This window comes from Grus americana, chromosome 16 (genome assembly GCF_028858705.1).
Source record: "Grus americana isolate bGruAme1 chromosome 16, bGruAme1.mat, whole genome shotgun sequence".
NCBI lineage: Eukaryota > Metazoa > Chordata > Aves > Gruiformes > Gruidae > Grus > Grus americana.
In genome coordinates, this window is record NC_072867.1 from 12,256,687 (window position 1) to 12,283,931 (window position 27,245).

A 27,245-nucleotide genomic window follows, 5' to 3' on the forward strand; every position below is an offset into this window, starting at 1 on the left:
TTCTCTTAATGTGGAAAGTTGTTGGAATAACATAGCCAGAGTTAACCAAGACAGAGTATCACATATACCAGCACATCGTGTCAAGCTGCACATTAGTCTTCCCTTCTCTCCCACCCCACCCCATCCTTAGCAGATTGTGCAATCACACCTGCAGGATAATGACTTGAAGGCAGGAAGAGAACTTGTATTAGGAGAAAAAGAATTAATGCAGAAACAAACTGTTAAGCAACCAATTCCTGAACCAGTCAGCTCAGGAAACAAGCCAAGGAAACGATTTTTTTTTTTTTTTTACGTGTAAACATTTTGTTTTTGCCCTATCACTCCTATGTGACTGCCCCTCCAGTCCACTGCCCAGTCACAACAGTCTATTTTAGTTATTAAAAATGAACTGGAAAAAGAAATGGACAGAAAAGAGGTCATAAAAAAAGTGAATAGTCATCAACAAGCGGTTCACAGATGGGGAGGAAGTGGTTTCTGAGTATCAGAGTGAAATAACTAAGTCCCAAAAATTACATGAACAAGCAGCAAATCCACACATAAATGAAGTGGGGGAAAAATAACACTCTTTACACTACAATGGAAGACTAAGGATATTCTATGGACTTTATCTTTGAAAAGCTATATGAACTTTTGTGTTCAAAGCATTTAAAAATAAGAAAAATGGTTTAATAGGTTATTTTATTAATTAACATTTCTTGGTCCTTCTCTTACCTGTGAAGTAGCATTTTAAATTATATTGGATCTTGCAGTCCTAAAAAAAGCCTTGCAAACAATGGAGGTGGCATTGCAAGCTGGAGGCCAACTTCAGAATTTAAATTTGCAGGACAAGTGGGATAGCTGAAATTCAGAGCTAGGAAATAGATGCAGCAAACCAGAAAGTGCAAAAAGCAGATGGGGCAGAGGACAGCTTAACCCTTGCCTCCATAGTTGACATACCGCACAGTTCCGCCTCAAAAATCTGGTGGGTGAAGATAGGCTTTTAGTTGCCTAAACACACTAAGTTTCAAAAATAAGTTTAAGTTAAGCATCTGGTTTCATGCTCTGCTGCACCTTTAATGGCTTACGGTGAGTAAATATAATCCTGCCAGGGCTTGGATCATCAAGAAGAAAATAGCAGGAATACTGTGTAACAGGGCGTACAGATGTATTCTTACTTTATAGATCAATTTTCTCTTATGTTCTTTATTTTATATGGTCTTGAGCAGAATGGAAAAATGAAATTGAATGCTAATAAAACTGGCTTAGGTAATTCTTATGCACCAATTTTACACTACTGAAATAAAACACTGACCGTAAGCACAAGATCTTTTACAATATTTCAAACTCACTTGGAATACAGATTATTACAAATGCTGTATTATGTACTTCATAATTAAAGATAATTTATCCAATGTAATACAAAAGCATTTGCCGGAAGATACAGCCCTTGAGCACAGTCCAACTGCTTACATGTTCATAATTTAAATTTTTAATTGACTGTCTAACTAATAAAGCACACATTAGAGGAACAATGCAGTTCACATTAGTGTGAGTTAATATGTAAAAAGGGTTAATATCCTGTGACCTAGGTATGGAAAGATGTATTCACACTCTTCACTGTTTGAAAGTAAGTGTGTGGCATTTGCTCTCACCCTTTATATGAAGATATAGCTGGAAAGAGAACTCAAACCCGAGCATTTGAGACACAGGTCAGCAGGCAGTGTTTCAGATTAGGACTTGACAGACTTGCCTCCAATTCTCTGTCTGCCACAGACCTTTTCTAAAACACTGAGTGAGTCTCATAGGCCTGAAGCACAAAAGTGTTTAGGTAAAAATCATTCAAAGTTAAGTATTTAAAAACAGTTGAGGTGCTGATGTCAAAAGGACTTCAAAGTTCAAGTTTGTTTCTCCTCCTTATACTTTGTTACTTTTGTCTTTTTCTTGCATAAGATCTACGACAAGAAGCTGTGCCCTTCTCATGTTTACCCATCGTGAAGTTCATTGTAGTAACTATTAAAACCAAATTATATTTATAACTCCTATATTTGCTCACGTATCCTTTTAACACAAATAAATAAATAAAAATCAATTCATGCTGAAACAAAGTATTGAATATGAAATTGTTCTGTGGTGCAAGCTCCACCTCTAAATGTTTTTTTTTAGGTAAGGGTGTATTATGATGCAAATTAGAACTGAAAAGACACCAAGCAGTTCGTTTCTACCTCTTCCATTTATTGTTCAACTTCAGCTGATGTTTCACAAGAGGAGCTGAGTGGAGCTAACAGCTCACTGCAGGTGGAAGAGGGTGGTCTTGCCTTGGTCTTTTTATCCCACTATGTTGCCCCTTACTGTCCACCAAATAGTTACTGCTTACCCTTCACTGGATCCGGTGCTCAGTGCAGCTCTCCGTAATCCAGTACAAATCTTTAGCCAACAAGTTAGTTGGAAAGCTAACCTTCCACAGAAAATCAGCTAGGCCATCAAGCTGGATCAGCAAGTCCTGCTGCCTGGTGTGGAGTTTTTCACAGGTTACCAGAGCAGCATGACACTACCCAAAAGCACTCCTTGTACTCAAACGACTGGCAGCTCTTTATTGTCTTGCTCCACTCTTCAGAAACCAGGATTGACGACTGTCTACTTCAAGGGTTTGTCTCAATTTTCTCCACTGGCAGTCTGCCATCAACTCAACAACATAAGGGTGAAAACGTTGACCCAGTCTATTTTCAAACAGGAGCATCAGATACCAAAAATAATTGCACTGAATGTCTGAAGGAGACTTGCAATACCGTGACTGCAATGGTACCTACTAAATGAAGAGAAAGAGAACCAACCATTATTACTGCCAGTTCTTTGCTGGCTAAATAATCTCCTTAAAATACATTGTCAAATGTATTTAACCACTATGCTGTTGGATAAAAATAATTTTATTCAGTATTTTTCCATATATCAGTCAGCACAGTGTGTTTCAGTTTATTTTCAGAAGGAGAGATGAGTTTTAAGAAAGTTAAGTGCTATTTATATGCTACATATCCCTCAAGGCCCGGTCAACAGGGCTGTATATCACATATTGCTGGGCTTAGCACAACTTCAATTTTAGCTCTGCAGTTCACCTTAAGACGTTCATTCTATTTCCAGTGTTGACAAAACAAGTATTTCCAAATTATTCTTCCAAATTCTTTATTGTAAGTAAAACTGTTTAGTGAAATTTTGGCAACAAAAAGATTAAATTATACCAAAAAACCCCAATATATGCATATGGCATCAGGAGAGACTCAGTAACAACAGCAATGATTAGTTTTAAATGTTACTTCCTAAACTGCTGCATACTCTTTTCACATACTAAATAGCTTTTAAATGCCAGATCTATTTGACCTGTCGAAGTGCATAAATACGAAACGTTTTCTCTGAAAGGAAAAACAGGAATAGAGAACATGAAGATCATTACAATTCTCTAGCATTATTTAGAAAAGATTTTAGGAGAATGCATAGTTGATATAGTATAAGCATCACCATCATCATGTAAACATACCCACTCTGCTGCTGCTAGTTCCTTCATTTTCATCGTGAAAGCCACTGCAAACCTAGTTAAATGGACAAAAATAGTTGGGATCATCTGCTTAAAGTGTTTGAACATAAAACCAGAAAAGTACTTCAGAAAAAATTCTTTATAAGAACAAAGAGCAGAGGCTTATAAAAATTATTATAGATGGAAAGACAGAAAACAGGCTTTCAATTTTTTTTTGCCCAAAAATATTGGTGAAGCAAATGGTATCACTTCAGGCTTTACAACTTAGAGCTTTTTAGGAGTTAAAGTGAGGATTTCTTAAAGTAAAAGAAAACCCAAATAATGGGAACATCCCCTGGTTTATTTAGATTAACATACACAGCTGCAGTAGCGAGTTAGCATTTCTTGCTTGTACATCACTGCAAGTTGCAATTGCCCTTTTCGTAACCAGAAGGCTAGGTAAGAAGGGATTTTAAGTCCAGTTAGTTTCATACTGTTGTTTGACAATATGCAGTCCCACTATTTGCAACTCATAGCAACTGAGTTTAATTCAAATGAGCAGATGGATTTTTTTTTTAACTCCCCCCACCATGTTCTCTCCTTATTTCTAAGTAGTCAAAGCTTTCAATGAGAAAAAAACATCTGAGAGAAAAATGTCAGAATTAAATAAACTACAAAAGAAGAAAGATGATCCAGTGACTGGGCTTCAACTCTGGAAGCTGACAGGCTTGGGACACTCCGCTCTGTAGCTCTGAATGTTAGGCATCTGCAGTGGAGATGAAATTTGCAGTGCTGAGTTAGACACCTGATATTCCTTTATAATAAACAGGGAAGAACTGGGTGCCCACAAATGAGATTTAACACAGTCATCGTTTCAGGCAAAGAGACCATTACACTAGCCAGACATAATACTGATAGAAGGGCAGTTTGACTCTGGTTAAGACTTTTCTTTGTTATGAGAAGGGCATTTAAATGAATGAACTGTAGAATAGTATATGAACACCATCTCCTCCTCCTCTGTAATGTATATAAATCACAATGCCAAAGTAAGAACAAGCAAACAGAAGTGTACTCGAATAACTTAATGGCTAGGGTTTTCATCTGGGAGGGAGAAGAGAACTCTGTTCCCAAGCTTATTCCACTTTTTCCCTTATGGCTGTTTATAACAGCTCATCTGGACTTGTATCCACGTGCCTTTGGGAAATGTACGTAGTGCACTATCATTCCACATAACAGAAGAGTTATGTCAGGGACCATTTAAAAGCAGCATTGATATGAACAGTTTTCATTTTTGGGTGTCTCATTACACAGAGACTTCAGCCACAGAAGTCCGATTTCTAAACTTACTAGATAAGTTATTCTTACTGGGAGGTTGGTGCAATACCAAGAAGTCATATGAGATATTTTTATGGAGTCAGATTTAATAAAGAATCCTTGTTCAGAAGAGATCTTAAGAACATGCTGGGCTTTAATGTAGCTTTAAAGTTGTGATGAAATATAAACACATGCTTTGAATGTTCTTAAATGGAACTTTAGCGTTAACTAGAAGCACAAATGGGACCATTTCTGAAGACTATCAGTCCCATGGAATAGAAATGTTTGAATGCCTTCTTCATATGAGACATAATGTGTCTGCTCAGGAAAATTCCTTTTTTTTAAATTGTTTTTACAGATACTGAATATAAAACAGAGGTTATCACATATTACACTTACACTTCTTTTCTACAGAATTAATGTAATGTTTCTGTCCTGAGCCAACCCTATGACAACCCAATGGCTAGAGGTGAAGCACATTGCTAAGTCACAACCAGAATAGCGCTTTTTCATTGGAGACGTTATGTTATAATTTGAGGACATGAAATCATAATCATTCATTAGAAGTCACATAAATGCTGAATTATAACTCCTACTTTTGTTTGTTGAAACAAACCTTATTCCCATACATTTGTTTTGTAGTATCTGCTTTATGGTACCACAATGAATTTCACATATACAACTTGACAGCTTTAAGGTTATTAAAGCCTTTGCAAATGCTTGTTTTGTCAAGTTGCACATGCTCCCCTTCCAGTTTTTGCAATTATACTTTCAATATATCACATCAACAAGCAGAAAAAACTGTTGCTCCTAAGTCTACAAAATACTGTTCAATACAAAAAAAACACCCTAGAGGAGTACAACCACCATTTAGAGGAATTTGATTAAAAATGAAACACTCATTATAAAGCCAGACAGTGTTCAATACTTTGTTTTATGGAATGTGGTGGTATATTGTACTGGACAAGCAATCTACAATTCATGGTATTTTCTACTTAGAACCCTGCAATCAATAAAGAAAAAAAAAATCAATGTTTCTTTTAATAACTATGCAATGAATAATACTAGTGATAATATTGGAGAAAAGAACCATTCAGAATAACTTCTAGAAAACCGAATTACTTTTCCTGTAGCAGAGAAAATATTATAAACAGTGTAAAGATGCAGTAATATATTTTGAAACATCAAAGGAAATCCCAGCTACTAAACTATACTTCAAGTTCCTAACTTAGTTATCATTAAAAAAATTTCATTAAAGCATAGCTTTTGCATAAGCTGTATTAGCTATATTTGTGGCAAATCATATTTTAAATACAGAACTGGATCAAATGGACACACTCAGAGATTCAGTTTTTATATAATTTTCATTTTGTGCAGTGCTTAAATTTAACTGACAGATATATTTTTTCTTTTCCGTCAGACCTGTTTAAATAATAACTTCTGATTATTTGATAACAAAAGTAAACAAGTATATAAATTTTGTCTTGAATGGGGTCTTAAGTTGCTTTTCAACTACAAGTCACACTAAGACATGCCCTAATGATTTTTCAATGAGTGTGATTAAGTGCTGTCTTTAAAATCTGTTTATCTACCACATTTTATAGCGCACTATAGACAGAACAACGTATCTATGCCAGCATTAAGTTAGCTAATAATAGCTAGAGCATACAATGGTATTAGCAAAAATAAAACTGCAAGATAGAAGCCTGCTGCAGATTCTGCATGTATTTCCTCACTGCTAACCTGAACCAAAATCCATATTGCTGTATCTGAACCACTGTAGTTATCTGCCTTAGCTAGAATGCCGTGATGAACAGAGATAATATCCTGAGCAAGCTCTGTTCAGCAAGATACTTAAGCTCTGCTAAAGTATGCCAGCAGTACCACTGGATTTGATAAGACGTTCCAGATGCTTAAATTTTATCACACCTAGTACACTCACGGACCCTTTTTGCTTATGCACAGCTCAAGTCTGGAGTGATGACTCTTCAAGTACTCAAGTCACCAGTCACAGTATAGTTCCATGAGGCTGAGTGACTTGCTGTAGCAGCTTACTGCCACCAAAAAGACATCCTTCTTGTATTCTTCCACAAGCTGACTTTTCGTATTAAAGTGACAGAAAACTAACCCAGGGGAAAAAAAAAGCCAATTTTATGCCATTAAGTGAGTTAAACCTGCTCAGAAAGCAGTTCAATCCTGGCAAAAGGAAGGGTGGGTCACACAGCCACAAGCAAGAGAAAGGAGGAGAGGAAGAGAGGTAGCAATAGGGCCCTCTCTGCCATCACCGAGCTATTACACTGGCTGCACATGAAGTGACAGCCTTAGCCTCTATCTTGATAAGATTTAAGCTAGCTAGCTAGCTAATTTCATCCATTGGAAGATTTACATCCATAAAATGTTTTAGTTTCCAATAAGAAAATGGCTTAATGGCCCACCATGGACGTGATCAAACACTGTTGAAGTCAATAGACCTTTGGATAAAGCAGAAGGAAACTTCTTTTCTGGGGATGTTAAAACAATGAGAAATGCTGTAAAAATCTTTCTGGTTTTTAGTCATTTTCTCTGATTTCTGATCAGTTCTTGAACTACATTTGATGACTACACTGACATGTCACTGGAACTTTTCTGGACTTTAAAATATCCTGAAAATACTCCCTTGTCAATTCACCTAAAAATTGAGAGAATTTGCTAAAAGACTTTTTCCAGTCTCTGCTTCTTTGTTCACGTATCTAGAGAAAGGATCACATTAGCAGGGAAAAAAAAGAACAAAAGCTCTTTATACTTCAGTCATCTGCTTTTCAATCAAGCACTCTGTCAACAAACTAAATGCCAGGCCTCTGAGACAGGTTTGACTCTGTGATGCAATAGTACAAATGCCATTTATTTATAGTTGTCATTTCACTTAAGTCAAACTGTTGGGCACCTTGGTCTGTATGTACAGGTAGCACTTAATGCATAATATGTGTTAGTTTCAATACAGAATATTTTATATGTTTGAATATATGTAACATAAACCAGAATTTACTAATAAATAGAGGTTTTAAAAAAAACAAACAACTTGGAGCAACACTTAGCACTTCTGGCACAGGACCTTGGCAAATGAGATTCAACCTTGTTTAGGCTAATAATAGTACTACAATAACATTTAATGAGAATATTCACACCTCCACTGCTAATAAAGATTTGCTATTTAAATAATCATACCTTTACCACTAATTCACCATTAACCACATCCACTACTAAAGATTCACCATTTAAATACCAAATATCAGTCATTTCATGGCCAGGATAGTTCTGTTTAAATGAGAACTGTATAGATATTGTTGGAGATACTTAGATGTGCATTTGTTTACCTAAATCTCTGCAAATATAAACAGTCTAAAATAATTTTGGTAAGAAATTAAAACTTGATTGCATAAAATTGTATCCATTACAAACACGTCAAATAAACCACAGTCAAGTTGCTACAGTCCACAGTTACACTAACCATCAAAGGCTATCTTTATAATGTCTACTCATAAAGTAGATTATTCTACAGAGAAATATGCTGCCAAATCCCAGGTTATTCTTGCTATTATTCTTCTCATTTCTTTTACCTGCCTTAGAATTTTATTTCCTCATCACATGCATAGCTCTATTATTCTAGAAAACAGTTACGATTCAGTAGACAAAGCACAGGATTAGTTAGCAAGAACACAGATTTCATTAGCTTTTAATGGGATTTGAGTCTTTTTGAAAATTCACAGCCCAAGAGCCCAAGTTCAGCACTACCTCTGCCAACTCTTACATAGACAAATACCATGAAATGACTGTAACAGAGGAAATATAAAATGAACAGACTGCATACGGACTATATTTTATGAAAAAACTGTTCTTCTACTACCACTGAATAATAAAATAATATGTAGAGATCATGGGGATTTCAAGTAGTCTATCCTTTGTCTGCTGGCCTACACATCTCCCAGTGATTCCAAGCATTTATGGAACAGTTCCTGAAAGATCTGCCATTACAAAAATGTAATTTCCTGTCATAAACCTTCCACACATGTTTTTACCTGGCTTCTCCTAGTACTGCTCCCATTATCCGATGTTTCTCTTCACATTTGATATCTTCATTTACATCTGTCCCACCAAAGATGATTCCAAAAGGAATTCTGCTACCTGCAAAGCAGTGACTACGATGAGAAGTTGACCAACATGTCAAGGTAATGACTAGAAGGGGACATTAAGAGTGAAAAATTATATTGATAATACTGTATCACATATGTAAGCAAAAGCCTTTGAAAAAGAAACCTGGAGAAACTTGAATTTTTATGGTTTTGGCATTGAAAAAACCCATATAAAAACTACACACTTTCGCAGCATGTCAGTCTCTTGTGTAGCTACAAGATTTTCTTTGCATTTTCCATGCTTAGTAAAAACAATCAGTTGGTTTCTACACTTGGCAGCCCACCAAACAGCATATATATTTTAAATGTTATTCACATTTTAAGAAGATGCAGTACTGCAAAGTTTGGTCCCAGGTATCTAGCCTCAGCCACTCATTCCCTGCCCCCTCAAGCATTCCCATACAGTGGTTTGGGTGACCATCCTGCAAAGCTGGTTACTGATTTTTTTAATATTGACTTCTGAAGCCAATTTTACTGCTACAAAAAATGTAGATGCAGCCACACCATGGGAAAAGGCCACTGAATTAAATAAGGCAGTATATGCGAACCTGCAACAAACCCAATATTTTGCCTAATTCCATCCCAAAAGATGGACCTGTGTTTATAGTCAGTTGTTCCAAAGACCTTCTGTGATCACCCACGTTACGGAAGTTTTTTTAGGATGCCTTACAGTGCTCACAACAGTAACAGCAGAGGAAGGCATGTTGGCTGTGGGACAGTCTGTGCACAAGACCATATCAACATTCAAATTTTAGAGTCTCAACAAAAGCATATATATCCTAGTGGTGACGCACTCTGTCAAAAGCCTAGTTTTGATACACAGCATCAGAATAAACTCATTTGCGTAAGGGTAAAGCCACCAAAATAGGGTAGAGTAGCACTTCTAAGCTAACAGCGGCTGGATTTACATGGATGGACAAGGCCAAAGACTACTTAGATGGAAATATAAAAGCCAATAGTAGTGTAAGATTCCTTTCTAATAGTATTTCTTTTCTCGAAGTCAGGTTATTTTTAGTAACTGACAAGTTACCAGTAATGTTTTCCCCTTAAACTAATCAAGATAGCAGACAATAATGTTTACTGTTGATTGTTTCAGCACTGAAAACAATTAAGTGGTCAGTTTTACACCACATTAAGCTAACAAATAACAGACTCATGGTGGCTAATTACTACATGCTGATCATAGCTTTAAATTCCAAATGGGACTGCAGTTTTGCAAAAGAAACAGTCTCCAGTAAGATAGCCTACAAAACCTGTCATTAAGGTGACCAATTTTGTGGATTTTGTAGATTTCTGTTAGCTGTCAGAGATGAAGCCAAGGTTTCCTCCTGAGTGTGAACAAGAATAATCAAGTTAGGATAATACACGACACACTGTGTATCAAGAAAGGCAGAAAATATGCTTTGTTTTTTCCCTCTAGCTCTTGGATTGAAGGGGAGAGGGATCAAGGACTCCGTAGACAACACTGTCCTCGCCACTGGACCAATGAGCAGGGTGCTAGAGGCTACTGTGTTGACGGAGGTTCTTCCTTTTGAGAGATAATATAACTGACCTTGAATGTTCATGGCTGTGCAAACTATTGGTGACACTTTCTATAGCTACCCACACTGTCTTAGTGGGTGTGTGTGTGGAAATTATAGGTTAAATTCAGTGAACTCAAATAATTCAAATTCATGGTTAAAAACAAGCAAATAAGAAAATCTTAAATCAAATGGGGAATGAAATAAATATGTTAATAAAGACAGAAAACATACTATATATATGTTTCACATTTATATTTGAAAATTGAGCTGTAAGATGAGGCTTTATTAGCATTGCTAATTTCCTCATTACTAAATGAAAGAAAAAATAAAAAGAATGAAGACTAATTGCCATTCTGGCTACTTAAAGACTTTTCTCAGCATTTTTAGATATTATACTCTAATGTTTGTAGGCAAAGAGAATTAATGTGCACTATCAAAGCACCACAGCGCTAATCTTAAAGAGACTGACTTTCTGGAATACAATATAAAAATATATATTGCCTAATAAATAAAAAAGTAAATAATTATGATGTCATCTATTACATGTGTTTATCATATATCCCCAATCATGTAAACAAAGTTCCCAGGATGAGGCCCAAAAAATCGGTAGTATGGTAGCAATGGTTGTATGACTGTAATCACTAAACTTCTTTAAGGTATTTCTTAATATAGGGTATGGAAAGACTAAATGTTACAAGAATCAGGAATGCCCTTTGAATCGCTTTTTTCCTTCAAGAAGTCTACAATAACTTCTACATTTTGACCAGGATCATCCCAGCAATCGTACTACTTACTGTGTTGCTTTTCACAGATTTCTGTTTTCTTTCAGTTATTGCAGATTCTTTTTGGAACAGTGTGACTCTGACTTATTTAAATTACTGAGCTTTAGTAAATCAATCAAGTATCAGGCTTTGTAGGTCACTTGGAATTTTGAAAAGCTAATAGCAACAACATTTGAGCAATGCTATGCAAGTTAAAACTGCAATAAGTTTTACAGGAAACATTTAAAATTCAACCTTATTTTTTTGTTCCTTAGCAAAAAAAAAAAAAAAAAAGAGATACTTCTAAGACCTACCATAAGCCTCCTCCAAAACAACTCTAGGTCTTGTCACAAAAAAATCATCGCTACATTCCAACAAGAGAAGTCTTAATATAGAATCATAGAATCATAGAATGGTTTGGGTTGGAAGGGACCTTAAAGATCATCTAGTTCCAACCGCCCCTGCTGCGGGCAGGGACACCCTCCACTAGACCACGTTGCCCAAAGCCTCATCCAACCTGGTCTTAAACACTTCCAGGGATGGGGCCTCCACAACCTCTCTGGGCAACCTGTGCCAGTGCCTCATCACTCTAACAGGAAAGAATTTCTTTCTAACATCTAATCCAAATTGACCCTCCTTCAGCTTGAACCCATTACCCCTTGTCCTGTCACTACACTCCCTGATATATATACATTCACAGAAATCACCTGACAGAATTATTTTTTTATTTATATTCTAGGATCCCTACTGAAATCAGAGCTCCATTGTAACAAAAGATACACAGGCATGCTCGATACAGTAATTCAGGCTTTCTGAAAACCCACCAGCACAAACTGCGGGGGAACTTCTGAAAAACAGCATAACACAACTTATATGAGATCTGATGAAAGTATCAAACTATGTACCTCTGTCCAAGTGAATAGATTTGTACTATATGAATGTCATCTCAAAAATGGATACACACTTGCAATTTCAGTAGGTGACAGCATCTGTAATTTTGGAAGCCAGTGCTTCTAGTGTATCATTAATGGCAGGCTAAAATTTTGTTCTACATGGCTAGATACAATAGAAAATTTTATTATTTGCCTGATAACATCCTGTCGCCTACAATTTAGCTGGTATGAACAACATCTCAAAGTTATTTCATGTCCAAAAAAACCTGACTCATTTTTGAGCAGAAAAATCAAATTAGCCTCTCTGCTTTCTTCTATTTGACCTCAGCTATACTTAGCCAAGCCATTGTCCTCTGAAAGAACACATTTGCTGAAAGTATCATAATGTTAATATAATGCTCTTATCTTAATGTAGTTAAAGTACTTAATTATGAAATGCATTATGTGCTTTAAAAGTACATTTATTTAGTTCTCTTCTCTCTGGATCAGATCTCCCACGGAGAAAGATTTTCAGCATTTCTGAACCTTTATCGAAGTGGATAAACAGAATAACTACATTATGTGTGGGTTTATACATTTATAGCCATTTATAAATGTTTGTATTAATTCTCTTTCAGTACCTTTTTAAGAGGCATTTTTATTGCAAAATAGAAAAAGGATTACCTTGCAGAAGTCTGCCTCCTTTATAGAGATGAATGGCCATGGCTGCATCAAACTTGTCTGTAGAGATTAGATTTGCTATTTCAGTTGGACTTTCATACATGAAAGCATCTTTAAGAACACAGATATGACCTGCAGCATGTAGATGATTCCTTCATTATTGGAACAAATAGAAAAAGAAAAAAAAGAGATACTATTAATGTTGTAGGCATGCCAGTATATTAAATAAGCTTAATCAAAATGTTTCCCCTTAATTTTTGCTCCAACATTCACCTTTATGCTTATTTTGTTCAAGCAGCCATGGAGCTATTTACAAGGGATTGTTTTTCCTGAAAAATATTTGTTACCCTCACCATTGTGAAGCCACAGGCACATTTCCAAGCAACATAATCAACATCACCTTTGGAAATCAGCAGAAGTGAAGTATCATCAGTATCTTTCCTGACTGAGCTTCAGCTTAATATGCTAAAAAACTCTTTTGAATTCAGTGTGTTAGATGTTGGTCTTAAATATTCTCAGATCCTTGTTCTGGAGAAAGGCCACCGAGTGAAGAAAACACAAATATGTCCAGCTAATCAATGCTATTAAAAATACAGAACATGTGAAAAAATGAATACATAAATAAAACTGGAGAGTTGAAATTGTATTCCCTTTCTGTTCGACTGTGAGGTTAATTGCTTCTTTTCTTAGTTTACCCATTTGTAAAACAGGCACAGGATAATTGAAGTATAAGAAAAAACTACACAAAAGTAATGACATAAATACTTCCACAGTCTTTTTTTAAAATCTCAATTGCTAAGAAAAAAAAAAACCCAGCAACCCCCTCATTCTAAGTGTCAGCTTACCCATTCATCTTTATATACAGTGGTTCGTCATATTAAAACATTGATTAAAAGACTGCCAAAGTCAAGGAACTGATTGATTACAGGAAGCTTTACTTTAGGCATTTTGGTGAGCTTTGTTTTAGCCTTTTCTTTTATACTCTAGGCTCATAATTCCTCCCATTGAAACCAGAATCAGTTATCAATGTTTCCAATGACATCAGCCAAAAAACCACACAGGAAAAAAATCCATGTTTTGATAGAAACTAGCACAGTGTATCTGCTGACATGTAGTGTTTACATTTTCAATATTATAAAAAGACCACAGGAATGTTTTCTGCTTATTGCATATTGTTCCAGTTGATTTATTTCTCAGAGTGTATTAATTGTTCTGGCATTAAAATCCTGCTAACTCAATAGCTTCTTGGATAATGTCAGCTCTTTCCTTTCCTGATCATTTCATATCCTCCCAAGGAATGTAATTTTCTGTCCTGCAGAAGTTAGTCATTACTGCAGAAATTGGTGCTAAAAATGTTGTAAAATGTCTTGAGGCCTTGGAAGGAATGTATTAGCACTATATCAGAGAGCTCCATTGGCACAACATATGGCGCTGTATTTCTTCCTTATTCTAAAAAGAAACTCATTTTACTTTTAACTTCACCGTTTGAAACAAGACCAATAAATTATAATAAGTACTAATAAATAATAAAATACAGCCAGATTGTAAGCTCCTCATTTACACTGTTGAGCAATTATTTACATCAGTTGTCCCATGAACTTGTACCAAGTACCTGCTTGCCTTTTGAAAGAGGCTCTCAATTTATATCTAAATAACGATGCCCAAATCTCACAGCTGTGCAAAGCAAATCTCTCGGGCAAATACTCGGGATGCTTGCGCATGCATTCCCTAATTTCACAGGTGCTCATTAAATAGTCTAAAAGAATTTTTTCCCATCAGTATTCCAATTACCATAAATCACTATAATGTACAAGCAATATGTTTGCATATTACAATTAATTTGAAAATAACTCTCTCAGGACATCAGGAATCAAGAAACTCAGCTAGGAATTTCAATCTAAAGCATCTTTTTTTTTTTTTTTAATACACTGGGAATGAACACTTTTCTTTTCCTCCATAGTTTCCACAGCTCCAAATCTCACAGCTGAATGACAGCTGTTTCTGCAGTAAATAGAGGGAGACTCCCTCAAGTGTTCCAAAGGCTCATAAAATGTGGATTACCTCTATTACTTAATTTTTTTTTCTACACATAATGACTCAGGAGCATGTAAAAAAATTGCATAGAGCTTAAGAAGGAAAAATTGTCAAATTATTCCCAGAATAATTTGAATTCCCAGATGTAAAGAGGCCTTAATCGCATAAACATACCACTGAGTTCAATATGATTAGTCACAGGCTTCAGATTATGCATATATGGAAATGTATGTGTGTAGAACTAGAGTTATTGGGTAGTATTTAAGTACTGAAATTTACAGTGTTATTTTCATATTTTCTATATGACTTTTCATCTTTATAACCAAAGAAAAGCAGACTATGATTTTTCACATGTATGCTGCTATCAAGGGACATGATATGAGAGTGCAGCAAAGCTACTGCAGGAGATTTTTTTCTGAAGGCTGATCTGTCTATGAAGTCACAGATGTCCCTGAATCAAGACAAGACAGAAGAGATACGTTACCCATATCTTTTCTCCTCCTGGCAACTGTGTATTCACATTATTTTGCCATTTCATAAACAAATAAACAAATACTTTCTGAATGAAAAATAAAAATGAACTCATCTCCTGCTGTCTGTAAATCTAAGACAGCACTGAAAATGTGAAATCTCAAGGGTACGTTTTCTCTCTATCACAATTTTCTACGTCATAGATAAATTTCCAAGTGTCTTAACTACCAGTGACTATTGCTTGGATCCAGGATTTGCCTTGAGCTCTGCCCTATCTTTCCTTTCTACTGAAAGTCTCGTGGAAGCCAATGCTACTACTTAGGAAGAATGTTTCTAAAATGGAGTTTGGGTGTCAGATTCCAGATTTTGGGTGTTTTGCTAGGAAGTAACCAAACAGGGAAAACTTCAGTCGTTCAATAAGTTTGAAAGATCATTTCTTAGAGTTCATTATATAAGTCACTGCTTACACTGTGATATTTATACACATCTGAATATGGGACAAAATATTTCCCAACCCCACTGATTTTAGTATTCAGGGAATTCATCTTTTTTGTTATATTTTTTACACTATTTGGAAATCATGAGGCTTATAAGTGAAACCTATAAATGTCTGCTCTGGATCTGTACTGTATGCAGAGGGATATTGCTAAAAGGTACAATCCTTTTCTGACACGATTTCACTTAATTAAAGATTTCTAAATAAAAACATTTTTCTCTAACACAACTATGAAATACCAAGTGATGTTTTACAATGTTTAATTTTTTTTATTTCCTACATTATTGATCACTACTTCTCACTTATCCTGGCTAGCAGTCTTCCCTCCTTCAACCTGAATCAGTAGCAGTTCATAGGTCTTCATACACAGAAATAGTTTTATAGTTCCAAACACAGCACAGCTGAAGCTAAGATACAAGCAAGTTAAAAATACACTTATTTCTAAGGTGCTATAATTTTCAAACTTGCTTTATTTTCCATTATGTCTTCCTCTCAAAAATATGTATGTTATAATTTTCCACTGATATTTCAATTTCAATGGAATTACTTGCAGACAAAAAATATTTGATTTCTAAAAAGTTCCTGGTAGGTAGATACACGGACACTTGTCGAACAGCACAAAATAGGCTTCATCCAAAAATATTAATTATGTCTTTCCCTAGGCCCTCTATTCTGTAAAGCTATGCATCAACTATTGTTAAATCTATACAGCACAATTTAAAGCTTATTAAGGGAGCAGAGTCACTTCTACTGCCTTTTCCGAAACTTGGCCAGAGCCCAATACTCATGATTCCCACTGAAGTTGATGGAATTACAAGAGCTGAAACCCTGCTTCATCTTCCCTGTTTTCTTTGTAAATTGTCTTAATTTTTTTTCATACTTGTTAAAGCAAAGTACTCTTAATTTTATTTCTCTCCCAAACTTCTCCTTTAAACAACACAGACAATTTGTGTTGGCTCAAATGAAGTGTGAATAAAATCCACTGTGAGTAAGAACAGAAATTCAAAATGTGAGCGAAAATGGGGAGAGAATCCTTCTGTCTCTGTGTTCCGAAGTCAGTAGCTGTCCTTTGTAAGGACAAAATAACTCTGCAAAGTTTAATCCTGCCTTATAAATAGGTCTAGCCAAGCAAAACATTTTGGGATGCAGCACACATCAAGTGCAGGCCATGTAAAGGATTGCATCTCAGTTCCAAAGGTGGAGGATGAACGCCTGCCTTGCAGCTGTCCTGCTCTGGGAATGGCCACGCAAACAAGAGCAGGAATTTACCGGCGCCTGTGCAAACCCACGTAGACAGACCTCTTCTGATCTACCATGCAGAGAAGAGGATCTCCTGCTGTATGTGTGCTCTTCTGTGTGATTTTAATGGTGGTAGATAGGGCAAGACTAAATCGAAGAAAAGTTGAGGCTCAGAATTACTCCAATAAATGTCTAAGTTGAAAAATAATTGTAAAGAGGAATGATAAACATTATTGAGTTTGTGGGTTTAATTCTCTTGCAGTTGATTACCTGGAGATTTACAGAACAGCTATTTCAACTGTTCCATTTCAAATGAGGACTGAAACAAAGTCCCCCTCTCCAAAAGATATTTACACATTGACAAGATACTTCATCTAAATCTAATTAACCAATTAATTCAAGATTTCTATTCCTCCTTACTACCAAGTAATAAAAGATGAACAGAACATGTGAAGGGACAGAGAAGATTTATTTATTTTCTTTCCTAACACACTCTTTGATCTCATTTCTAAGGCTGAAGAATGGCAGCCTAACCAAAGACTTTTGCTTAGTGTTTTATTCTCTGCTCATTGCTCATATTTTTTAAGGTGATTAAAGATTATGCACACTAACAAGAATAAAGCTCACAGCACATTCATTATATCACTTGTTTTAGCAAGCTGATTTCTAGCCAAATTAGATTCTGGTATCTTTGTCACCAGTTACTTTAAACTCAGGAAATTAATATCTTATTTATGAAAAGATGAAGCAGTTATAGGAACAGTTGTAATATCATAAATATAGTATACCGAGTGATATTAAGCCATAAAATTAATCTATGCTGGCAAGCAGCCAACCTGGAGACAACTTCATTGTTTCATTTACACGTAACCAAAAGTTGCCATCCCTCAATATAAAAAAAGATTGAACAAATAAATTAGTAAGCATGAACACAGATACAACTGAAGCCAAATATTAATTGGTATATGGATTTTCTATGTATTAACATATATGTTACAAAGGTTACCATATGCACTTAACCTCAGATATGGCAGATTAGTGCAAGAAGTGACATGCCCATGGCTTTGGCCATAAATGTAGATTTAATTATTTTTTTTTTAAGTGGCATAGTCTTAAGAAAACCGGTATTAGATGGAAGTAGTTGCGTAGGATGGTTTTAGTGATAGCTGTCACTTGACTAGCCTTTTAGTTAAGATGGATTTAATTGCTAGCTAATACTCTTTACCTTTTTTCCTTATCAGACTTTTTTTTTCCCCCTCAAACAGGCTCATTTATATTATTACTATAAAGAATATTTATGGTAGGTGGTAAGATAGCAACTGAACATGACATAAGTTACTGACTCTCAAACACTATTTCTGTTAGAATCCTTTATCCACCTTTATTGTGAACATGAATTAAATTGACCTTTCACTCATTATTTTCTTTCAGTTTGAAGGCCTATGTGCGTGAGAAAGCAGCATCCACTTGTATGCAGTATGCCTATAAAGCAACAGGATGCTAAAGCAAGTTGGTGTACTCTACACAGATGACTGCAGATGTGTTCACATAGCTGCAAATGATTGCATTAACATGGTAATATGTTAATCCATCTGTCAGCTGAGCTGTCGCATCTCACCAAGTCTATGCCCTCTTTTACTAAGACATCGGCTTAGGCCACCACGCAGGAGTCACGCCTGGAGAAGGCTAACCACATTGCTGGTTACTGTGACTCACATAAAGGCACCTCGCTGAACCGCTCTGTCTCGATGCAATATGCTCACATGATCGTAATCAGTCTGAGTTCAGTTAAAAGACAATATGAAATGATATGTGGACATTTGTTTGTCTGGCTTATTCAGGCTTAGTTTAACTGGAAATAATACAAAACCTGCTTTCCACTAGATTATTTCTGAACGGCTCTGCGGTCTAAATGTTTGTCTGACTTTCCTCATTTTGACATGGAAGATGAATGGAAGCAAGTACTTAATTTGTAAAGGTAGAAGAAATAAGCTTACAGAGAAAAATGAGCATAGACCTCCCCAAGAATAACTATTTTTGTATTATCCAGTAAGAGCAAAAGACTAGAGATGAAAAGAAACACAAAATACCACACAAACCAATATACATGAACTCTGTGCTGACATGGATAGGTAAAAAAAAAAAAAAAAGTGTATTATAAACATAAGAACATATTTGGTTTATCTCAACATTGTATTAATAATTATTCTTTTAAAATATGGAAAACTGCAGCTTTCTCTGGTCTTTATGGTCCATTTGCTTTATATCTTCAATGCCTGGGTGACTGACATGAGGCAGCAGGTATGTTCTACCGCTGTCTTATACAATACAGTAGCCCTGCACAAATCTAGGACTGAACTTGCGTGAGAACTTACACAATGGCAGAGGACTATTTCTATGCGAAATATTAGAAGTGCGATAATATGCAGATCAAAGTTGGGGAAAACTTGTAATAGCAGAAGGCTATCCTAAGAAAAACAACCGACTCCTTATTTCAGGCCTCAAAAGGACAAAACCATTCAGAAATTGTTTCATTTTTATGGTGACTTTTTTTTTTTTTAACAAGCTCATATGCACAGAAATGCTGTCAGCCACATCCTTTTTCCACGTCATAGGAAAAGTTAAATGAGGACATTAAGAATATTAAGTATTTACACAGTTCTGTTAGTCCAAACAATTTGACAGCACTAGAGAGTCACGTCCATAATCCCCATGAGAGCTTCATGCTGAATCCCCACAGCAAGAGCGCTAACTGGAGTAAGGCCTGTAGAACAGCTGCTCTAGGATGGCTCCTGCACAGACCCTTATTTCAGAGCTCCCAGAGTCTATTGCTCTTCGTACTGGCTTCTCATCTTATTCTGGGTATTTCCCAAAGCGGGCAGCCCTTAGGAAATCCGCTGCATCACTAACACCGGTTGTGCAAGGACTCTGCGGGGCGGCCGGTGCTCTTGGCTTGTGAGCCTGGGTCACCCTGCAAGTGCGAACTGCTCCTGTGTCAGCAAACCGCCCTGAGCAGAAAGGTCTTTGGGTTGGTTTTTGGAGCCCCTCGGCTCCCCCTCTCCCTTACTCCCCAGTAGTACGGGCAATGGGGGACGCGTTCCCCAGACAGAGCCGCAGCAAAGCCGCAGCGGGGGCCGTTCCCCGCGGCCACGGGCTCAGCCCTGCAGCCAGCAGGCCCGGGCTCCCCGGCAAGCGGCGGATGCCCTCCCGGGACCGTCAGAGGGGGCCTGCCTCGGCGCTCGGCCGCCGTCCCCTCACACACCCCCGGCGCCAGCCATCCACGCGGCTGAGGCGGGAGAGACACCGCCTCCGTGCGCCGGCGGGGGCAGCGAATGGCGACGGCCTTCCCGGCCCTGCCCCGGCCCCGTGGCACCGACCCCCACCACGGAGCCCCAGAAGCAGCCCCGCGGAACCCCCTCTGCCCGCCGAGGACAGCTGCGGCGGCCACGGCGTGAGAGGAGGGAGAGCTCGCCCCGCCTTCCTGCCGGCTTGCCGATGAGCAGAGAACGCAGGCAGGAGCGGCGGCGAGGGTTCCGAGGGGTAAGCGGGCAGGCAGCGGGGATCCCTTCTCCCCTCAGCATCGCGGGGCGGGGAGGGACACTTACTGTATCCTGGCCGCGGTGGTCGCGTTGCCGGTCTGCGCTCGGAGGCACGCCAGCAAGAGCAGCCTCATAGCTGCCCCTCCTGTCCGCCCGGGCGGGAGCCACCTCACTGAGGAGCAGCGCCGCGGCCGCCGCCTCCTTCACCTGCCGGCGGCCCGGGCGCGGCCCCGCAGCCTGCCGGAAACAGCGCGGCCGAGCGGCTGTTCCACCTGCCGCAGACCCCGTCGGCGGCGGGAAGGCCGCGCTGGGCCCCCCGCGAAGCCCAGCGTTCGGTGACTCCGACCTACCCGCGAGGGCTGAGCACGATCCTGAGGGTGGCAGGAGCCATCCGGTGAGGGGACGGTCGCCCTTGCGAGGTGTCCCTGGTCAGAGGACGCTTGGCTACAGAGCCAAGCTCCCGGTCTTGTGCCAGCAGTACGTTTGGGTCCCTTCCCCGATCTCTAAATAGTGCCATGTATTTTCATTAAACAGCCACAAAGATGAAATGTTCAAATCGTGGCCTCAGAGAAGCCTTAAATTAAAGGCCTCCTGCGAAGAACATCAGGGGAAGGTTGGGATCAGCCACTATCTCCTGAGGCAGTTCCTCAGCTACACTGCGGCCGCCGTGCGTCTCCCAAGATGGAGGTGGTTCATATTCAGTGCAGGAATGGAAAGAAAACTAATTGTGGATCAGATGCCAACAACCAGAAAAGCCAGAGGAACACGCTAGTCCAAAGAACAAGGTGACTGGACGGTCAAAAACCACACTAAATGTCAGGAAGGCCATAAGATGAAGCAGAGCATGTAAGATGTAAGATATATAAGATCAGGGGAAGGCTCTGGTGAGGAACCACAACACCAAACTGAATCCAGAGTTACAACAAAGCAGGGAAAGGCAAAATGAAGAGCCCAAACTCGGGACCAAGAAAACCATCCCAAACTATTGAGCCAGTCTTCAGGATAACCCCCAATTATAACCAGAAGCACAGTGAGCAGCCAAGAGCAGTGGGTGGGGCAGAAGGCAGGCAGTCTGAGAGGCCAGTTTTGGGAGTCTGTTGGGAAATTGATAGCGGCCAGGTGGCTGACTACAGATATCCATGGCCTTGAACTTGATTCAGCATTTTGTAAAAATACTGTGAGTGCGTGTGTGCTGGTTTTGTCATAGAACAGTGTGCAGGAAATTTGTGGCCATGAGACAGATGAGGAGGCTTGATCTAACAGATCAAGCTTGTGTACTCATAACCTTGTCTGGTTCCCTGATGTAACTCACCACAGAGCCACACAGATGCTTCTGTTTCCCCAAGGCTGTAGAGACAGGCAAAGGTGGTCTGCAAACTGCAGTGCCTGGTTATTGCGGCTTAAATTATTCTTCAAGTCTCAGTGTCAGGTAGAGAGAGAAAAATATGCCTTATACAGAGAAAGGCTCTTAAATGTAATAATTTTTAAAATAGTAGTTCTTCAAATAACTTGTGTGGATCTCTGAGGATGACAGGTATTCAGGTATTCAAGAACTGAGGGTTTAGAAGTGATATATATTGGAGTGTATTCTGTCAAATTGTAAGCATTTTGGTATGCTGGCTTGCTTTTTGCTAATGGGTCTTCACGCTACAGAGCTGTGTTCAACTGTCTGCATCTCACTGAGTTATCACTTAGAAATAATTCAGCACAACATTGTTCAGACCATTTTAAACTCCATCCAAACTAAAAAAAAGTTGGCTACAACTTAGAAGAGCAACAAATCTTGCATAAATGCTAAAAATAGCAGAAATGCTAATTTAATGGTAGGCAGGACCAAGCTATTTTCATCACCTTTTTAGAAAGCGTTTCTGGCATGAAATCCCAGCCGCACTGAAAATTAGATTGCTCTTGTCAATCTGGCCAGGATTCTAGCCTTGAAGCTTGTTTCACTGTAAGTGGCCTATATGAAGCATATTTGGGCTTTTGAGAGCACTTCCCACCCTCAAATCTAGCATCAGCCATCTCTGTTAGTCACTGCTGCCCAATTGTCAGTCTGACAGACCTGTAACGTATCACACGGACTGCAGGAAGCTTACGTAGCCGCCTTTCAGTCTCCTGATACATTGCTACTGTACATCCTTTCCTAACAGACCCTCCTTCTGGTTCCAAGATCTCCCCACACAACCCAGCTCACCCAGCTGCATCGCACCACAAAAGGTTGGCAGTGTGCGTGCCAACCAAGAAACACACCTTGCCCTACGTAATCCAAACTGGGGACATTCCCTAGTTGCATGGCCTAAAGCAGGATATGTGACTATGCTCAGAAAGTCATGGTTTGGGTTAAAAGGAAGCTGCGCTTTTGATATCTGCATGAGATACCTAATTAAAAATAGCTTGGCCATTGTAACTTTTCACCTCTGCTAGCAATAAAACCAGACAATAGCTATCCAGCACATTTAGTGTATAACACAAAATAGACAAAAATGCAAACATCAAAGTAAGACAAGGCCTGCTCCATGAGATAAATGAGGAAACTTAACCAGTCATCTGGGAAATAAAGAGGAAATAAAGGAAACATTCAAAAAGGTCTTAACATTTTATTACTATTTATTGTAACTCTGTTTTTTTATGCTACAGAGGCCTTGACTGACAAAATTAAAAATCTGCAAGACTTTGCAGCATGAAGTATTGTGTCTTTGAAAACACATACATGCACTAACATATCACCCTATAGAAACAGATACATTCATCATATTCAAAGAAAGGGTCATGGATGTTAGCATAATGAAGTTTTAGATACACTGTAACTAAGCGTTCCTGTTTGGAGGAAACTTAAAAATCACCTTCCTGAAGCTGCTATACTTCCAGAGAGAATGTTCAGGTTATGACAGTAGCTTTTGAATTTTAGTGAGATTACTTACTTCTCAATACCTGAAGATTTAAATAATATTTTATCGTGTACATTTCAAATACTATTCAGCATTGCGAGGTGTTTGTAACAGTGTAGGCCAATATAAAAATCTCACTTAAACATAAGTCATGAAGGGCCTCGAATGTAATATCTGCATATATTAAAACATAAAATAATGCAAAGTGTGCTTAATTATCTTGTAGTCTGTAGCTACTACTAGAGCCCTTAGGAAATGTAATCACAATTGATATGATATACTGTATTAAGCTGGGCAAAGCTGAAATGTAATTTTTAAAATTGCAGAATCAGTCACATTACAGTAGCTCACAAAGAGATCTCTGTCCAGCTGGTTGCATTTTCCTCATTGTCCTTTGTCATGAAATTTAACTAGTTAAGAGAGCAAATATATTTAATGAGTCATTTTTATGGCATGTTGTTTGCAAAGGCCCATCATTAAATGAATGTATTTACTTTTACAAGCATTGCTTGCTCAATTACCAACGCTGTTCTAAAATTTTTAAGCCATACCTAGATGGTGGGTGTAACTATATGATGTCAATTGATTCACCTTTTTCATTGAAAACGCACAAGTAGTATCTTTCCCACTTTGTTCTGGCCAAAATTAGGACTTTAAGATCTGCTGTTGAAGACAATTACATACGGTCATGACCTTTAGCTCAGCATACATGATAGCGGAACAAAAGAACATCTTAGGGCTCCAATCTTGCAACCACTAATGTATGTTTTCTCATTTTAATCATGCACTTTATCCCATTCAAATCAGTCTTCATTCCCCACACGTACTTATGACGTATTATTATTGCAGGTACACCTCAGATAAACCTCACTTCAGCCACTACTGGCGCGGGGTCAGTAGCCACGGTGCAGCTCCGAGCGCTGAAGGCCTGCCTGCTGCATTTACCAGTGGCAGCACCGCACGGACAAAAAGAGGAATTTAGAACGCACGTTCACGTTTTTCTGCAGGACGGCCACGCTACGGGGACAATCCTCGCTTTTGCTTTTCCAGCTGAGAAGCAAAGCAGGGAAACAAGCTGCGTTTTAATTTCACTGTCGTTGTTCCTGCTGGATGAACCTAAGGAGAAAACGAGGGCTCTCATGGAAGCCAGCGCTGAACCTGTGTCGTTAATAAAGTCACACAGCTCCAGTTAATGCCTAAAGTGTAGTTCCCAACCTGAACTAACACACGAAATAACCACCAAATCCCGGCCCTCTTTCCCCCGCCTCGCATCCGAATGCAAGCGGCGACGGAAAACCTGCGGGGAGAAAACTGCCGCCTTCCGTCCCCGGTGATGCTCCGCACACCCGGAGGGGCGAGCCACCCCCGACACGACACTACTCGGCTCAGCTGAGCTCAGCCCCGGCGCTCAGGCGATGCCCCACGGCCTACTTGGCCCGGCCACCCGGTCCGGGCTGCCCGCACCGCCAGTACCTCCGAGCGGACCCACCCCGCAGCTTCCGGTCCGCCATGTCCCGCCCCGTCTCGCCTCAGCCGCCGCTCCCTGCAGTCCAGCCGCCCATGTGACGGCGCTGAACGGCGGAGCGACGGCGCGTTCGGCCAATGGCGCCGCTCCGTCCCCCGTGTGGGCGGGTCGGGTCGGGCCGCGCCGCGCAACGGCGGCGAGGTTTCCTCAGGGTGGGCCGGGAAGCGTGGCGGGTCGCGGCGGGGTTGGGAAGGAGCCACTGTCATGGAGGAGGCCGAGCCGAGCGAACGCAGCCCTTTGCTGAGCAGCGTGGAGCGCGGGCGGGCAGCGAGCAGCGCTTTCCACGGGCGGCGGTTGGCTTGTGCCGCCGTGCTGCTGGCCGAGCTGCTGGAGCGAGTGGCCTTCTATGGCATCACCTCCAACCTGGTGCTCTTCCTCAACGGGCCTCCCTACGGCTGGGAGGGTGCCCAGGCCAGCCAGGCCCTGCTGCTCTTCATGGGCATCACCTACCTGGTGTCGCCTTTCGGTGGCTGGTTGGCAGATGCCCTCCTGGGCAAGTTTGGCACCATCCTGCTCAGCATGGCGCTCTACCTGCTGGGCATGCTGGCCTTCCCCGTCATCGCTGCACCGCACACCCGCCAGGGCCTCTGTGGGGACATCCCCTTGTTCCCTGTAGAGAACTGCTCCTCTCCAGCAGCCAACGCCACCGTGGCGCCTTGCTCCCAGGTGGGAGCCACCCGCTACTGTGCCACCGCCACCTTCGTCGGACTGGTCCTCGTGGGGCTGGGCGTCGGGTCGGTCAAGGCCAACATCACCCCTTTTGGGGCAGACCAGGTCAAGTATTATTTGGCAGCTGCTGAATTGTTTGTGGGTGCTAATCTGGATGAGGGGATGGCTGTCAGTTATGCAGAGGGGCTTGCCTTGGTGGGATGGACAGTGCGCCGACTGATTCACGTCTCTCTAGGTGTTAAGTCTCAGAGGGAATCAGATCATCCAGCTTTGTTCCCTGTGTTAGCAAGTTGTACCCTGCTAGATATAATTTTGGTGTCTGATGTCTGATCTCTTATGACCCTTGGTTTCCTGGTAGCCCTGCCTTATGTGTGGTACCTGATTTGGCTAAGCCATCACCATCTTGAGGAGCTGGGTTGAATGCTTAATGGCCACTAAATAGATTGTTAATTATCCTCCATTGTGTAGTTTGTACCCAGTTAATTTGCCCTCAGAGCTCATCAGGTGAAATATCTGATATACATTTTAGCTTTAACAAGGATAGCATGGGCCTTGTAGGGCAGTGGTCAGAGGCCTTTTATTGTCCTGTGGTAAACGAAGGATAGACAACAAACAGGTTTTTATACTTTATGTATTCTCTGTGTACCGCACTGTGCCCTTGAATGATATTTTTGTGCAGGCTAATGTTGTGCCAGATGACGTGTGGGAAGGTGCACTCAACATGATAAACATTACCTGGGCTGTTCTCATAAGAGATGTCCTGTCAAATGACCTTGCTCCGACCCACTTCAGTGATATCATTCATTGGATCATCACTGCAGAACCAAGTGGCACTGGAATGCACTGTTGCATATATTTTTTTACAAATCTTATGCTAAGGTAGTATGCTGACTATGGATGTTGAACTGGAGTATAATTTCTGCTTTACAAATTGAGAATTCCAGATGCTCAGATACTGAGCAGCTTTTCTAACTGAGTTCTTGATGACAAAGCAAGGAAAATACCTCCGATCCAGTTGCGTGTCTGTTTACTGGCCCATTGAGTTCTGGTTAGTGCAGGTGTCAGAAATGCCACGAAATTCCTTGTGCGTGGTAGGATCTACCACAAGATCTTTGCCAAAGGTACCTACCTCTGTTCTCTGTTGTACAGTTTACATTTGTCATTCTTTGGCATTTCATGTATTATAAATTCTGGAGTTCTGGGTGAAAGGCAGTATATAAATGTAAAACATTATTATAGCCTAGGATTGTGTGTCCCCAGTGTATTGGTTCTGTTTAAGCCAGCATAAGCCCATCGAGTGAAATAGCTTTAATATGACTTTATCTTGTAAGGTGTTTTTCAAAACTGACTGCTTATCCCCAGAACACTTTATGAACGTTAAATATAAGAGATAAATAACGGCAGGAACAGAGCAAAAGACAAACCATTGCCAATGGAAGTGTAGCTGTTGTAGCTGGATTTTTTAAAGGCTTTCCCCCCAGGATTTCATGGATAGCAGTTTTTGGCCGGGTTTGCGGATAATTCACAGTGATTTATGTAGGGTGAAGCAAAAGAAATACCCCTTTCTGGTTCGTAATAAT

At 39.7% G+C, this 27,245-nt stretch overlaps 2 protein-coding genes and 1 long non-coding RNA gene across 5 annotated transcripts in view; 2 read left to right on the top strand and 1 right to left on the bottom strand.

The window, feature by feature from the left end:
• GLT1D1 (glycosyltransferase 1 domain containing 1) overlaps nt 1–25,281 on the bottom strand; it is a 64,971-nt gene extending 39,690 nt beyond the window's left edge. Inside the window, exons 1-4 of one of the 3 annotated variants that reach the window (XM_054844329.1) lie at nt 24,961–25,281; nt 12,808–12,956; nt 8,854–8,959; nt 3,509–3,560 (exon numbers count right to left, since the gene is read on the bottom strand). In XM_054844329.1, coding sequence (XP_054700304.1) covers nt 3,509–3,560; nt 8,854–8,959; nt 12,808–12,956; nt 24,961–25,202 — 549 coding nt within the window. In that variant the 5' untranslated portion in view covers nt 25,203–25,281. Of the gene's footprint in view, nt 1–3,508; nt 3,561–8,853; nt 8,960–12,807; nt 12,957–20,649; nt 21,112–24,960 lie in introns of those variants that run through there. The other 2 variants (XM_054844330.1, XM_054844331.1) reach the window with 2 other exon arrangements.
• LOC129213728 (uncharacterized) lies at nt 20,317–24,789 on the top strand. Its single transcript, XR_008579511.1, has 3 exons — nt 20,317–20,584; nt 21,118–21,368; nt 24,321–24,789. It is a non-coding gene; the product is annotated as an uncharacterized LOC129213728 (long non-coding RNA).
• The window catches only part of SLC15A4 (solute carrier family 15 member 4), a 30,645-nt gene continuing 28,600 nt past the window's right edge, over nt 25,201–27,245 (top strand). The window contains exon 1 of the mRNA XM_054844328.1: nt 25,201–25,770. Coding sequence (XP_054700303.1) covers nt 25,201–25,770 — 570 coding nt within the window. The remainder of the gene's footprint in view (nt 25,771–27,245) is intronic.